This window comes from Nycticebus coucang, chromosome 5, assembly GCF_027406575.1.
Source record: "Nycticebus coucang isolate mNycCou1 chromosome 5, mNycCou1.pri, whole genome shotgun sequence".
NCBI classification, from domain to species: domain Eukaryota; kingdom Metazoa; phylum Chordata; class Mammalia; order Primates; family Lorisidae; genus Nycticebus; species Nycticebus coucang.
In genome coordinates, this window is record NC_069784.1 from 136964828 (window position 1) to 136981265 (window position 16438).

At 37.9% G+C, this 16438-nt stretch overlaps 1 protein-coding gene across 1 annotated transcript in view; it reads left to right on the forward strand.

The window, feature by feature from the left end:
* Positions 1–16438, forward strand: part of PACRG (parkin coregulated) — a 495283-nt gene that overhangs the window by 271301 nt on the left and 207544 nt on the right. The window contains exon 3 of the mRNA XM_053591298.1: positions 15605–15776. Coding sequence (XP_053447273.1) covers positions 15605–15776 — 172 coding nt within the window. The remainder of the gene's footprint in view (positions 1–15604; positions 15777–16438) is intronic.

The window sequence follows — 16438 nt, forward strand, 5'->3', positions numbered from 1 at the left end:
CCAGCCTGAGCTAAAGCGAGACCTCATATCTAAAAACAATAGCCAGGCATTGTGGGGGGTTGCCTATAGTCCCGGCTACTCAGGAAGATGAGGCAAGAGAATCGCTTGAGCCTAAGAGTTTGAGGTTGCTGTGAACTGTGATGCCACAGCACTCTACTGAGGGCAACTAAGTGAGACTCTGTCTCAAAAAGAAAGAAAACTTTTATATCACCACGAAACAGCTAGCACCATGACTTGTGTTGCACAATTCATGTACCTGATTGCATATGATCTGTCAGATGTTTATATTTCTCATAATTATCATTTGTTTCCTTTTGAGTAACGTTAGCCCATGGGTGAGAAACCTGTGGCCTTAAAGGTCACATATGGCCTTCTAGGTCCTAAAGTATGGCCTTTTGACTGAATCCATATTTAACATAACAATTTTTTATTTTTTTAATGCATTATTGTTCCTCTTTTATATATTTTCTATTTTTAACATGAACATATTTAAAATACCAAAGAATAAAGTAAGTGTCAACTAAATAATGCTCCCAGAGTGACTGGCAGAACTAGAACATCAGTAAGCCATAAGGGCTAAATAATTGACAGTCAACAACTGCTACAATCACGTTTAGTTCTAATTCCCCCCGCACACACACACACACTGGTGCCACTACTGCAGAAGGCTGGTTGGCGAGAGTTTATGGGGATTGAGTAGACCTGTCTGTTATCAGCATTTGACGATGGCACACTGTGTTTCTGTTTGAAGCATAGTTGCACAGCTGGAAAGTATTTTTTAATTCTGGCTGCTTAACAGCCCATCAGGTCAAAGAAGACAATGAGAATGCTGAAGGAAGAAAACAGATTTTTTAATGAGTATTGGGAATAGCAATACTATCTCGTTTATGCTAATGATAAAATGATTTGCTTACTTTGTGATACTGCAATATCAACATTAAAGAAATTCAATACTGGAAGGAGGGAGGGGGGTGGGGCCTTGGTGTGTGTCACACTTTATGGGGGCAAGACATGATTGCAAGAGGGACTTTACCTAACAATTGCAATCAGTGTAACCTGGCTTATTGTACCCTCAATGAATCCCCAACAATAAAAGAAAAAAAAAAGAAATTCAATACTCATCAGCGTTATAATACTTATAAGGACCACGGATATTCTAAATTAGAGGGAGAAGTGCATGAGGTTGTATTGAAGAAATTAAAAGATGTAAAGCAGAAGCAAAGACAATTCTTTTAAGCAGCAGTAAACCTGGAAATAATGCCCTGAAGCAACTTATAAAGTAGGTCATATACTGGGGGGGGGGGGTTGATGGGGGGAGAAGGGAAGCCGGTCAGTGATGTAGAAATGGTGAAAGAATGCATTGTTGTTGAAGTTGCAGGATGCATAGACCCTGATAATGTTTGAAAGTATAAACAACTGCCTCTTTCAGGGAGAACCATAACTGATCAGCAGCATGAATTAGCCTTTGATTTTACAAAACAACTTCATGCAATGCTTCAAAACAAAAAAATATATTATTCATTTGCTTTGGATGAATCAACTGATACTAGTGAGTGGCTGTGGCTTTTATACATCAGATTTTCTTTGCTATGAAGACTTGCTCACTGTGGGCACTCCTGCAAACAGAACACAGGGAATAGATATCTTCAGCAACTTCCAAGGTAAGTGTTGTGGAGGACTCACTTGGTAAATTCAGTGAGGGCACACGGAGACACTGTACCTTCCCTGACAGGAAAACATGAAGGGTTGATTGCACAAATAAAAGAGTACTCACAGAACCAGATGCTCTCATGTTTTATCATTGTATCTTGCATCACCAAAACCGCTGTGCTAAAGCTGCTATTTTAAGTAACACCTTGTGACAAGTTGTAAGTATCGTTAACTATATTTATGCAAATGTAACACAGCATTGTCAGTTTATGAACACAATGAAGTTGAGCAATGGAGTATTCGGTGTGGATCTGCCATATCATTCTAAAGCACATTGGCTATCACGGGGACAGGTGTTAGCCAAAATTTTATCTCTGCAAGAACAGATAGCTAAGTTTTATGAAGAACAGAATCAGCAGTGTGAATTATTGAAAGATTTCTTTTTTTTTTTTATTGTTGGGGATTCATTGAGTGAATTATTGAAAGATTTCTATAGGGAATGGTTTAAATGTTTCTTTGCAAAGCAAAACTAAGTTGGCATATGATATGTGGCCAAAAGTCAAGCATTTCCAAAAAGGTATTTTTTTTTTTTCAAAACACTTCTTCTTCTTTTTTTTATTTATTTATTTATTTATTTATTTATTTTTGAGACAGGATCTTACTTTTTCACCCTCAGTAGAGTTCTGTGGTGTCATAGCTCACAGCAACTTCAAACTCTTGGGCTCCAGTGATCCTCTTGCTTCGGTTTTTCCTTTTTAGTAGAGTTGGAGTCTCACTCTTACTGAGGCTGGTCTTCAACTCCTGAGCTCAAGCAGTCTGCCCATCTCGGCCTCCCAGAGTGCTAGGATTACAGGCGTGAGCCACCGTGCCCAGCCTATTTTTGATTTTTTAAAAATTGAGATTATTGTAGATACACATGCAGTTGTAAGAAACAATACAGAAAGATTCCTTTCTCTTTTTGCCTAATTCCTCCCAGAGGTAACATTTAGTAAAATAGTACAATATAGTATTATAATCAAAATGCTAACATTCGTAATATTCACTAATCTTATTCATATTTTCCTGTTTTTCTTTTTTATTGTTGGGGATTCATTGAGGGTACAATAAGCCAGGTTACACTGATTGTAATTGTTAGGTAAAGTCCCTCTTGCAATCATGTCTTGCCCCCATAAAGTGTGACACACACTAAGGCCCCACCCCCTCCCTCCGTCCCTCTTTCTGCTTTCCCCCCCATAACCTTAATTGTCATTAAAACACTTCTTCTTTAAAAGGAAATTTCAATTGAGCATTTTACCAGTTAGCAAAAATCACTGATGAGCAGGATGATATACGTGAATCATTTGAAGAATACAAATGTTATATTTGTTATATACCTATTAATTGGAGGATGCAATGAAAGGTTCGCTGACTTTGAGAATCATGTCACACTGCAATTAGCATTTTAGCCTCACCCTGTTGCTATCACCAAAGCATCTGAAGAGCCACAGATGGAACTGATTGAGCTCTCAGTGGGTGACATTTTAAAGTCATTGTTTGATGCTAAGCAAGATCCAATTGAAATAAGGAAAAATGCAAAAGAATACCCACTTGTTCCACAACATGGCCACCAAATGCTTTCTTGTTTTCAACCACTTGCTGTCAATCTACGTTCTTCTACCTAACCCAAATCAAGATGCCTATAAGGCCGCACATGACTGATCCCCTTCTGAAGGATCAACTGTACTGCAGGCCTCCATGCTGCAACCACATATTCAAATGCTTTCCAAGAAAAACAGACAGACAAAGTCATTAAAAGGTTAGTTAACTTCAAAATTCACAAATAGTTTTCATTTCTTGAAATTATCAAATATATGGTAGTTAGATTTTTACAAAATAATGTGCATTTTTAAGTATATCTGATTAAAGTTTCCTGAATGTGGTCTTTTTGAGTACAGCTAAATTAATGCAGCTTCCAATATGAAAAGCCACACACACCACCCTCCACTGGTTAGCGGAACACCCAGCTCATACCTTCACTTGCTGCAAAGCTCACAAGCCCAGCTGTGCTGCAGGCTCTGAGCAGCCCGGTGGTCAGGTCTCCTGCTCTTCCTGTTTTCCTGAGAACAATTCTCAAAGTTGCTCCTGCCTTTACGCTCTTATGACACCCATGATCTTTATGCAAGTGACTCTGCCATCTGCCCTGACAGTTCTGACTCTTCTAAAACCCAAACCAAGTGCCTTAAATCTTTGTGCACGACCACCTAGAAGCCTCGCAGCCCGCATCTCAAACCGAGCTCACGACCTCTAGCACACGCGCTGACTTCTGCACGAGCTCCTGATTCAGTAATGTTGGCGTCACCTCCCCTGCTCCGAATGCTGGAAGCCTCGCTGTGTATTCCACTGTGCTCCTTATTCTCCATGTCCCATTAGTCATCCAATCCTACATAAGAGTCTTCCATTTTCTCCTCACATGTACATCCTCCTCAGCCCACTTTCAGCAGCCTTCCAGATTAATGCCACCGTTCAGGCCCCCGCAGCTTTGGGTTTTACTGACTGCTGTAGCCAGTGGTTCTGCCCCACAGCCAGTCCTGGGTGCTGACCTTCCCGAGGCAGCCTGGACGTCACTGCCAGACTATTCGACCTCAGTGGAAACTTTGTCATCTCTCTTTTCTTTGTTACCCACCATGTCCAGCCCAGTCCAGACCCAGCTAGCACGGAGGCCCATCCTGCCTCTGCATCCCCAACATTGCCTGCCAGTTCTTCCAGCTCGGGTTGCTTTGGCCCAAACAAGTCACTGACTCTTCATGAACTGCCCTGTCCCAGTGTTGCACCTTTGTCCAGGGCATTTCCTTGGCCTGGAATTCAGCCCCTCCTCATCTGGCAAAGTTTATTAAAATCCCTTCTCTCCAGCGAAACTTCCTGACTCCAACCCCTAATTAAATCCCCTCCATAAAACTGGGCTGCTTCTCCCATAGCTGTGGTGTGTACCCTTCAGTTGGCATTGAATCATTTGAAATTGTTCTTAACTTTTTATGATGGCATGATTTTCTCTTCAGAGAACAGAAAGGGAATTAACATCATTTAGCCCACGTGATTTCATTTCAGCCTCACCTTAACCCCAGGGATGAGCATCATTTTGCAAAAACCCAGTGGGTTCCCAGCAGCCACAGTTTGAAGCTGCTGGACTCACTATGCTGTCACCCGGCTCTGCCTGACTCTGCACCCGGCTGCCGTCCACGCAGGAAGTCTCTTTGATGCATTCTTGCAACAACCTATTGGTTCTCCAATCCAAAGAAGTAATTCATACTAGCCTAGCGCACTTTCCTCTTTCCCTACCCGCTAACTCTCCCTGTCTCTCCCTTACGTCCCAGACGGCCCTGTCACTAGTGCAGCTATTCTGTTCAGTATCGTTTTGCTTTACTTTTCTAAGTGAAATTAGATGAAGAAACATAGGAAACTCCTGACCATAAAGAACATTAATAATTTGGAACTAATCTTTGCAAAATCTCTACATAGCAAAATTATGCACTGATAGGAGAAACAACACAGTTACTATCATAATAATTTATTCTTAAGTTGCTTCGTGGCATTAACGTCACCTGAATTAATCCTTTCCTAACCTCTTTAATTCTGCTTCCTTGGTTGAATGAATTAAAATTCACAGTATATTATCTAATTGAGGTACAGTTTTTGTAAAGTAGGTCCATGTTTTGTAATTAATGCCAATGGTAAAAGCCACAAATAGTCAACTTCTTACTGTGTCTTCATCCTTAAAACTGCCTGGACTCCCAGGCCCATTGGTCATGTCTTACTTCTCCGTTCTGTGAATACTTGTTATCCCATAATGTAATTATTCTCTCTCTGCCTCTGACCAAATTATGGTATTTTTATCATTACGCAGAAATGTGATTAAGAAAAGAGAAACTTTGACAACGTATTTAAGTGCATATTTTGTTTCTTTTTATTCCCCTCGGATGAAAATAAATGCTATTTTAAAAGTTTTAGGAAATTCCTTCTCTTTATCTGTGATAGAGTGGGAATGTTCAAGGCTATAGAACAAAGGATTATTTCATTTTTATTTATTATACTGGACAGTATCACTCTTTGCCTGCTACAGTTAGGAACATACAATTTCTGGATAATAAAGGTTAAGTGTGCGTCAATTCCAGATCTGCTTACGACTGACCTTTAACTGTGCTGTTAGCTAGCATTTTTGACAGAAACATAAAATAAGGTTATTCCATAAAATTATTTGATTTTCCATTCCCAAATCCAAATTTGTTACTCCTCAATTAACATTTTCTAGCTAGTCAGAGCCATCAGTATTTGTAGTAAAACAGCAAGCCATCAAGATAGTGATTAATTTGGGTAGAATCACCATCTATATAGTTTTAGCCCTTCCGGTCCTTGAGCAATGTCAATATATCCATTTATTCATAGAAAACTGTTTCTATCCTCTGTTTATACTTGTTAATAATCTTTTGTAATTGTGTCCATCAGGTCTTACATATGTGTTTTGTTTCATGCTACTGGGAATTCTGAGAAAAAAATATTTTCTAAGTTGTTTTTAATTGTACATTGGAATGCTACTATCTTTAGCTATTGATTTTTCATGCATCAAGATTTCTGAACTCTTTTACTAAGAATAAGCATGTTTAACCATGTTTATAGATTCTCTTGGCAAACTGTGTAAACAACTACAACATCCTCAAATGTGAACAGTTTTGTTTCTTCCTTTCTGATCTTCTTAGGTATTTTTCTTTTCTTACCATACTAGGTAGAACCTTCAGAACAAAGCTGAATGAAAATGACTATCTTCCTGTCTCCTTTTTAACTCTAATAAGAATGTCCCTAAATTTCACCGTAATGTATGGCATTTGCTGCAGGTTTTTGCTAAGAGTTTTTATATTTTAGTGAACAGATTTTACCAGTTATCAACATCCATTAAGATTTTCTCATTTTTCTTTATTTAATCTAAAATAAATATAATGTGGAAAAATCCAAGTATCTCTGAAATACACCTATTTAGCCATGGTTTTTGAAATGCTAAAGAATTCAATTTGCCTACTTCTTTATTTTTATTTCAGTGAGATTGAACTATCTTTATCTGGTTTTATCAGTCAAGGTTATGTTGGCCTTATATAATGGGTCATAAAGCTTTGTTTTTGTATTCTCAAAAAGAGTGTGTACAAGTGGAAACTTTTCTATCATTTGGAGGTTACATAATTTTATTGTGATTCTATTAATTCTTAATGTTATTTCTATAGTGGCTTTCTCTTTGATCTATGAATCAGTTTAAAATGTTCTTAAATTCCCAAGTATGTGAGGATTAAAAGCTTGACTATATTTTAGTACTTTCTTTTTTTATTTGACATTCTTCAGAAAATATGACATGAATGACAGACATTTTGGAATGTCTCAAGACTTGTTTTGAAGCTTAATACTTACTAAGTTTTCATTTCATGTATTCTTGAAAATAATATAGGTTACATAGAAAAGGTGCTATGTAAGTTCATTGACTCAAATTTACATCTAAAATTTATGTCTAAATATTATATGAAAAAGTAAATAATTTATGATAATTACAATAAGAAACCTACATGTTAATATGAAAGGGACCACCCTACCAGATATTAAAATATATTCAAATAGACATGAAAATTAAGCAAAAATAGTATCATTCATGAATTAAAAAAATAGGTCAACAGAACAGGACAGAAAGTCAAGGAATATAGCTTTATGATCAGGCAAAACTTCCCATCATTGGAGGACTAGTCAGTAAATACATGGGGACAACTGGGTACCACCTCGGGAGGGGAGATCATAGTTGGAAGCTTTATAGCAGGAAAAATTACATGCAAAGTTTCATGCTTTATACCAGGAAAAGTTACAAATAGACTAATGATTTAAATGTCAAGGAAAGAAATCATAAAAATAATTAAACAATTAGAATATTCTTTCTGATTATTTGTTATACCACAAAAATAGGGGAAAGGAACCTTTGGAAAGTTAACTCAAAATTCAGAATCTATACAAAATTAATAAATTCAAAAACATTTAAAAAAATTTCATGGCAGAAAAAAAATGTGAAACTCATATCACATACAAAAGAATAATCTTCCTAATACACAAGAACTCTAAAAAAGAAGCCAATGCCTCAATGGGGGGAAAAAAAGGCAAAGAATATGAAAATATTCCCAGAGAATAATATATAAACAACTTTCAGAAATATCTTTAAAAGGTGATTATTCTCACAATCAGAAAAATGCTAGTTGAAATAACACTGAAATCCCATTTTTACCTATAATATTGCTAAAAATCAAACTTTGATAGCATTTTCTTTGAAGAGGCAATAGAAAAATAGGTACTTATTCATTGTTGTTGAGAATATAATTTGGTATCATCTCTAGGCAATTTGGCAATATATATCAAAATGGCAAATATACATACCTTTGATAAAGCAATTCCTCATCCAGTAATTCATCCAATATCATACTTACTATTTCTTTTTACCATACCTTTTTTCTCTACCTTTCTCTGTCATTATATTTTGAGTGTGCCCTTTATAAACAAATTCATAATTGAAGGATACGTCCCTCTCATTTTAATGAGAGAATTAATTTATTTACACTTATTATGATTACTTCCATATTTCGATTCATCCTGTGTATTTTCTCCTCTCCATATTTTGTCCTGAGTACAGGAGCATGTTTAGCCGGCCTTCTGTTGGGTTGACTGAGTTTTATTCATTTCCTCTACTCTGTTCTGTTCTCTCAGAAGTTAATTTTATTTTTATTCTTTAAACAGGTATCCTTAAACTTTAACATGTATAATTGTTTAACCAGTAACTCTGTCCTCATCTCGATAATGCAAGGGCACTCAGCTTGACTCAGATCGCCTTCTTCTCCCTTCTCCCTTTCTCCACTAAGTCTTTCCAGTATCACAGCTCCACTTTGTAAACCCACCATATTGGTCATTTATTTTTGTTCTTAGAGTCAAGAGTGATTTGGTCTTAATTTGTTCAATAATTTTTCTACTGTTACCTTTTTCATCTCATTTCTTTGTCCTGTGTTCGGCATACTCTTTAATAAATTTTATCTTTTAGTAAAGATGATGATCTTTGGGTTAAGGAAAAAAACAGTATTGGTCAAAGACATTTAATTTGTCTTTATTTTTGAATGACAATTTTAGTAAGTTGCACTGTAGATGAATAATTTTTGTTCTTTCAGTGTGGCGAAAGTTTTTTTACCCTTTTTTCTGGCCTCTGTTGTGTTAATGAGAAATGTAATTTCAGTCTTATTTTGATCGTTTATATGTAATCTGTCTTTTGTTTCTAGATGGAATACCTTTCTGTTTCAAGCATTTTGAAAAATATTTCCTTTCAAATTTTAATCTGTTATTCCCAGTTGCTCCAGAACCTATTTCCATGTTCACTATCTACTGCTTCTTCCTGGTGGTGTCTTCATCACCACAACAACTGGAGATTTTTATTGTGAACTGGTCTACAATAAACGTTGCATCTTCTGCGGCAATCTCACTTACCTGTATTATGTAAGTGTTAACATTTTTGCATTTCCTTTTGCCTGGACCCCAAGTGTTTCTTTTCCATCATCTGAAACTATTTTATTTTTTCTTTCCTTTTTTGGCTTGGGGCTTCTATTTCTCAGAGGAGATTTTTCCCATCGACTGTTTTGTCAAACATCAGGATACTTTCCTGTTTCTACATACCAGTGGGAAGAAATTTTCTAGTCTCCTTTCCAAGGTGACATAGCCCTTCAAGTGTCCTGGTCATACGCAGGAATCTGGGTTTAATTCTTCTTACACAAAGGTGTTTTCCTGAACTCCTGAGATATTAAGCCTTGGTTCCCCGATTGTGATCTAATCCGTGCATGACACTTCCTGGGGTCGCCCAGTGTCACTGTGAGCTCTTCTCTGTCACTGAGTTTATCGCTGGCATCTGATGAGGTCCAGAGCCCACGGTTCCCTTTTACATGTCTTCAGGTTTATTTTTAGATGTCACAGCAGCTTATGGATCCATATCATTCTTGCTGCCATCCTGCCTGAAATCTGCTTCTTTTTTTTACTATTAAGAGCATTTTTCATGTTAAAAAGTCTTATTTTTAGCATCCAAAATATCATGTACTATTAACATGATTTTAGTTGTATATTCAATATCACTGAACAACATAAATGATAAATTATTTTCTACTCATCAACTGCTCATCGCAATTGTACTCACACACATTTGAAATTTAATAGTACATTTTTTGTAAAATATGTTCTGTGTGCATTATACCGTCTGTAGACAGTGCTTCCTGCCTATATAATTTGTAAGACCTTTTGTAGTAACTCAACTGCCTGGAGGGTTAAAAAACACTGTCAAAGCTTTATTTTAGAAATGACATAGTAAGTCCAAATGAGGTCATAATATATTAATATATATTTACACTTTTTAGGTTAGTTTGTGATTCTAAGCAAGATCCTCGGGAATTATTATACGAGTCATAATAACAGAAATTTTAATTGCTAATCGAAGCAAGGATATGGAAACTATGGTAGTAAGTCTCTCATTGGAGTTTTTTAAATGAAAGTCATTAACCTCATTGTGTTCCTGACCTTTGAGTACAACTTTACTACCTTATACATTTGTTATGGGGATAAAATGTTATATTTGACAGACTAGGTGAAGTTAGAATTTTATTACTTTTGACCAAAGGTCATTGTAAGATTTAATGATCAATGTGTAGGTACTGTGTGATCTTTAAAGAGTTATAAAACATAAATTCAAAAAAATTCTGTGAATATAAAATATTTCATACTTCTTGAGTTAATATCAAAGTAGTCATTAATCAGCATATTAGAATCTAAGTTTAACTGATACGTCTAAAACAAGTTCTGTGTCACACTTGGGGCCATTTCTTTTAATGCTGGACTTCATAAACTTTAAAGAGAGATTCTCAAATCTGAAAATTATTGTTTTATAATAAGTATAGGAAAAATTTAGTATTTACTATTAAAATGGTTGTCCTAAGAATAAAATATGTATGTAACTGAAATAAGGTTTATTGCTAAATAAACATTTAAAATGACTTTTTATAAATCTAAATGAACAAAAGAAGCCTTCATTTTAGAAGAACTCATAGGAACAGTAGTCACAGTGTGACAAATTCACAAAGATAAAGAAGGGATCTCGTAATTTATCTCTTCAAACTTTTAATCTTAAATTTTTCTCAACATATATATTTTTTTAAATGGAGACATTATTATTATTAGCAATATGAATGTATTTTAATATGCTTAAAATTGATATTACAAAAAACAAACTTTTTCGAGGTTTTAAAAGTAAACAGAATAAAAATATATACAGCTGTTATACTATATTAATTATTTAAAAATACCAAAAAAAATGAATAGGCAATCAAATCCTAAGTGATTTCTAGTGAAATGACTTTCTTGATTATTTTTAATAATATTCATAAAATTCCTGAAATATAAATAGTCACTGCACTCTTAATGAGAGAAAAACAGCATTTTATTTGTAAAACACATATAGGTGTAGTATATGTAAATTCCTAGAAACTTCCATACAACGTCATCCTACAGGGTCGTGCACCTGACCCCGGGGCATCCTGCCCTGGCTCTGGCCTCAGCTTCAGATGCAGTGAGTCCCCAGATGAGAAGCCCTCACACAAGGAAGCTGACACAGAAGACAGAAGGTCGGAGTTAAAATTCAACACATGCCCCTACTGAGCGCTCACGTCTTATGTGCCAAGCACCCTTCTAGGCAATGACAAGCTCCCCAGACAACAGAACTTAGGAACTGTACTGAATAAGTGAGAAGGACTACAAAGGCAATGCCACAGGTGGCTGGCAGTGGCGGGAAGGCCTCACTGAGCTGAGGTGCAGATGAAAGGGCCTGAGTGACAGGCGTGCTAGGGACTGCTCTGTCCCTGCCAGACCCACTGGGCTGAAGTGCTAGCCCCAGTGGGACCATGTTTGGAGATGGGGCCTGTAAGAAAGTCATAAAGGTTAAGCGAGATCGTAAGAGTAGGGCCTTAATCCAATCAGACTGGTGTCCTTATGAAAAGAGAAAAAGACCCCAGAGCTCCTCACCTGTGTGCCTCCAGAGGAGAGGCCATGTGAGAACACAGCGAGAAGGTCACTGTAGAGGGGCCAAGAAAACATCCCCCCCCCACCAGAACCTGGCCATTCTTGACACCTGGGCTGTGAAGCTTAATGTGATCTGCCAGCCTCCAGAACCGTGAGGAAATAAATGTCTTGTCATGGCAGCCTGAGCTAAGACACATGTATTCAAAGAACGTCTCTAAGGAGGAGCAGGTGTGGCCAGGCCAGGTCAGGCCAAGGATTTAAGGAGGGAGTTAGGTCGACCCCCCAGCTTGGAGGTTTGTTGCCAGGGCCCCGGAGAAGACAGCTTCACAAAGTCAACTGCATCCTGCTGATGAGAACAGAAAAGGGACAAGGGGGTTAGACACAAAGTAGGTCGCTGGTGACCTTGTTAGAAGCACCTTTGGTAAAATGGTGGACAAATGGGTAGTCGAGAGGCTGGGAGTGAGAAGTTTTGACAGTGACTCATAGCAACGCTTTTGAAAAACAACGTGGAAATGAAGCAGTATCCAGAAGGAATTTTCAGGAAAAAAAACAACAAAATAAAAATATATTAAAGAGAAATCAGGTAAACTATGTATTATTAAACACACACCCCCACACACAAAAGTGCCTGGTGGTAAATGGAGTGTAAGAGGCTCACAAAGGGCTAGGCCAAATTCGTCAACTGAAACAATATTATGTTAATAAAAAATTCGTCAACGGAAAACAGTATTATGTTAATAAAAAAAAAAAGGAACCTTACAAAACAGGCAAGCAGAAAGGAAGTTACAGATCAGCACATGTAGCAAGTAAAATTATTTCTGTAGTGTCCAAAAAGTCTGGGATCCCAAAATATAACGGCAAGTGTTATTTTATTATTAAGGCAGCAGATTTGCAATGATACAGATGTGCCAACTAATGATAAGGAGGCCAGGGAAAGAACTCATGAGGAGAGATTTTTTGGTGGGAAAAACTGCTGTGGTCAGTGAGCCAGGAGGATTTTAAGAGACAGAGATAATTTTTTCTCTCTCAATCTCTCTCATGCTTTCCTTCAGTTTTTCTGTCTTTCAATTGTTCCCTCTTTTTTCTCTTTTCATGTTCTTTCTCTCAATATTTATTGTCTGAAGGTATATTATGAAATGGAAGGAGGAAAAATAAATACAGCTCTCAGCTACTCAGGAGAGATACTCTTAAAACACAATGTCAGAGAAGAAAGAAAGTAAAAAGAAACAGGTACGCCAGGCACACAGTTACAGCAATATCAGTATTAGAGTAAACGGTGTTAATCATGGTAAAGAGGATAAGGCGTAAAGACATTGAGTGATTCACAAGGAGGTTATGATAATTCTGAACCTCAGCGTGCCCAACAACAAACCCTGGGGTGGAACCGGGTCCCTGCCAGGGTTTGAGCTCCAGCTCCCGCTCTCTCTCACTGCAGATCTCAGGCAAGTCATAAAACCTCTCCATGCCTTAGTTTCTTCATATTAAAGATCAGGATACTAATAGTACCCATAGTAGAGTTGTGAGAATTAAATGAACTAATAACACCTACAGTGTTTATGACGGTCTCGGGGATTGTGGACGTTGGTATTATTATCATTGCTACTGTTCATGCTGTTCCCCAAAACCACACAAGGAAAAATGTAGAATTCCAAGGAAAAACTGACATATCAACAGCAGTCTTAGTACGAGAGTTTTAACTTTCCTCTCTCACTAAAATAAATAAAAATTTGAAAAGTTAGAGAAAGCAGTGAGATGGTTGCAATAAAATATTCAAACAGGCTGTCTTACCTTTAAAGTCATTGCTAACATAAAAGGCAAAAACACAAATAAGGCAATCTACGTAAATCTAAATCTACAATCACAAAATAGAAAGAAAAAAGTAAATAAAAAACAACCACCAAAGGCAAAATGATGACAGATGTTAAACGAGGCATAGCCATAATTATAAATGACTTAAACTGATACATTACAATACAAAGAGTCCTTGATCACATTAAGGTACAAACTGTAATGGTTTAGTTAGAAACAGGTTTAGAAGTGCAGCGGGGGTGCTGAAAGAAAGATAATCAGCAAAATATATCCAAAATGTAAAAAATATACATATAGTACAGATGACAGTTGTTTTGTGAAGTTAGGTTGTAAGGTGCAATTATAGATAACAACACTGGGCCTTTAGAAGCTGGATAATGTACCAATAAATTTTTCAAAGTGCACAAAATAATGTTCTGAAACATTTCCAAATGCACAAAAGTCTTTAATAAAATTAAACATATATTCCATAAACTTATACTGAATAAAGTGAATTTTAAAAGTATATAGGAATATAAAGTAAAGTTGATGTCTGTATAAATCCACATTTGGAATTCATTTTCTAAGCTCCAGTTCCAAGAGAGGATCTGAAGGTTGACCGTCACCTGCTTGCTTCTCTGTTGGCTGGAGTCCCTCCCTCCCTGGCCCCTGCCTGAACACACATGGTAAATAGGCAGTTCCAGAGCAGGTGCAGACAAGCCTCCTGCTTGGGGAACTGTAGGACATGAGAGTCACCCAGATCCACAGGAACACTCAGAAGTGTGCTGGGTTTGTTACCAGCTGCTCCACTGGGGGCTGTGGGGCTTGTGGCTGGAGGCTCCAGAGTGTGGGGAGGGAGCTGGAGGACATAAAAGCTTCCTACTACGGTGCATCACAATTTTTGATTACAAAATCAGGATACCACTTTGCTCCCCATAAGTAGAAACACCTATAATTTGTCAATAAGAAAAGAAACTTTCAAAAAAATCTCCCACTAATGTAAAAAGGAGTTTCTCAAAAGTCTTGATAGGCTCTTCACTTGCTTAGAAGGTGATGAAGGGAAGTTAGGTGCATTCATAAGGACTGGAGAGCCAGGGGAATGTCACCTCTTACTGGGAATACCACATACCTTGCTCTGTGCAGACGCTCTGGACCTGCAGTCGGAGTCTGTGGGCTCCTCCTCATCTACATATTACCTCTGTCACCTTCCTGGTGATAGGTCAGCCCACAGGTCCTCTGGACAGTGGGAGATGTAGACACAAACAAACCCCCTGCACATAAGTCACTCCTGACTTGCCATCTCTTTTCTCAACTCTAGAAGTTTAGTCCCCATTCCCTGATGATGCCAGACACCACTGCCAGGGTGTGGACAAGGTGGCGTGGAGGAGTGCCTAAGGGCCATGAGTAGAGGGCAAGGAAGAGCTGCTTCTCTGCTCCCATAAGCAGCAGGCCAGGGGAGTTGGGGCATTTTGAGTTCGAGGTGTCAGTGGCCCATCGAGGTTCAGCCCACTCTTTCTCTTCCCCTTGTCCTCTTGATGGCACCGATATTCTTTTAGTCACCTCGATTCCCAGCACAAGGAATCATGCTGGCCCCTCACTCTCAAGCTTGCCATGTCCCAGAGAACGCAGACTTCACAAGACGGTGTTAGCAAACGTTCACTCTTCCCTCCTCCTTGTTAGAACTTTGAACACCTGTCTCTTCCATTTGGTTTCTATTCTTCCATTTTATTCTCACATGGATCTTTTCTGCATATGTACTATGGAGTTCTTGAAACCTACACAATATTGATTTTGTGCGAAATGGTTAAAAAATAATAACAAAAAAAATGAGTAATATGCTCCCAATGTAGATTATATTTAGATAAGAAATTTGACTGTTATGATTCCAGAGTCAATGGTTTTCACCTCATCGCTGATAGACGTGATGACAGATTTCAGGTCATTAGGTGAATTAGTTAATGAAATATAAGTTGTAAATTGCCAGCCCCTCCGGAGCTGGTGACAGCTCCACAGCTCGCCCGGCAGACGGCGCCCCACTGTTGTTTTCACACAGCGTCTCTTCTCTCTCTGCTTTCAGGTAGAAATTGAGAAGCTGGATTACCATCATTATCTGCCTCTGTTTTTTGATGGGCTTTGTGAAATGACATTTCCCTATGACTTTTTTGCTCGGCAAGGAATCCACGACATGCTGGAGCATGGGGGGAACAAGATTCTACCTGTCATTCCACAGCTCATTATCCCGATAAAAAGTAAGTGAACAGGGGAAAAAGCATTGCTCAGTTTATATGGTGGCACCTGGGACAACTTGCTAATTAAGCAATAAAACCCAGCAGACTGAGGCTGAGGTGATCCCCAGGTTTTGCAGGAATTTCTATAAATTGACTTATGAGGCCAAAAAAACTAAATCTCTGAAAATATATCCTATCATCAATATTACACTATGGCTGAGCCACATAAATAAACTGAGTTGAATGGGGTTTGCACTAATGTAAAATGCTTTATAGTAACAACACAAGCGCTAACATTAACTTACACATGCACGATTATGTGTCTTTGTGTTTACACACTGCTGCTGACTTCCAGGATTTTTATTTAAATGGCATCCCTAGTTTTTAAGCTACAATATAAACACAATTATGTTGAGAAACTTTGAGGTAGTACGATTCATAATTTGAAGGGAACAAATCTGGAATGGAGAAAAGATTAATGTTTTTAAGTGCCCAAAATTATTTATCTACAAGATGTTATCTGGGGTGATTCTAGGACAACCCTGTCACTGGCTTTATGTGTCCATGAAATGAGCTTATGCTTCCTTTCTGAGGCCGACTTACTCACTCATGAGCCCCTTCTGACTGGTTGTCTGACAGTATCTCCCTCAGACGTCTTTGGGGGATTGCCCTGTGAGACGGAT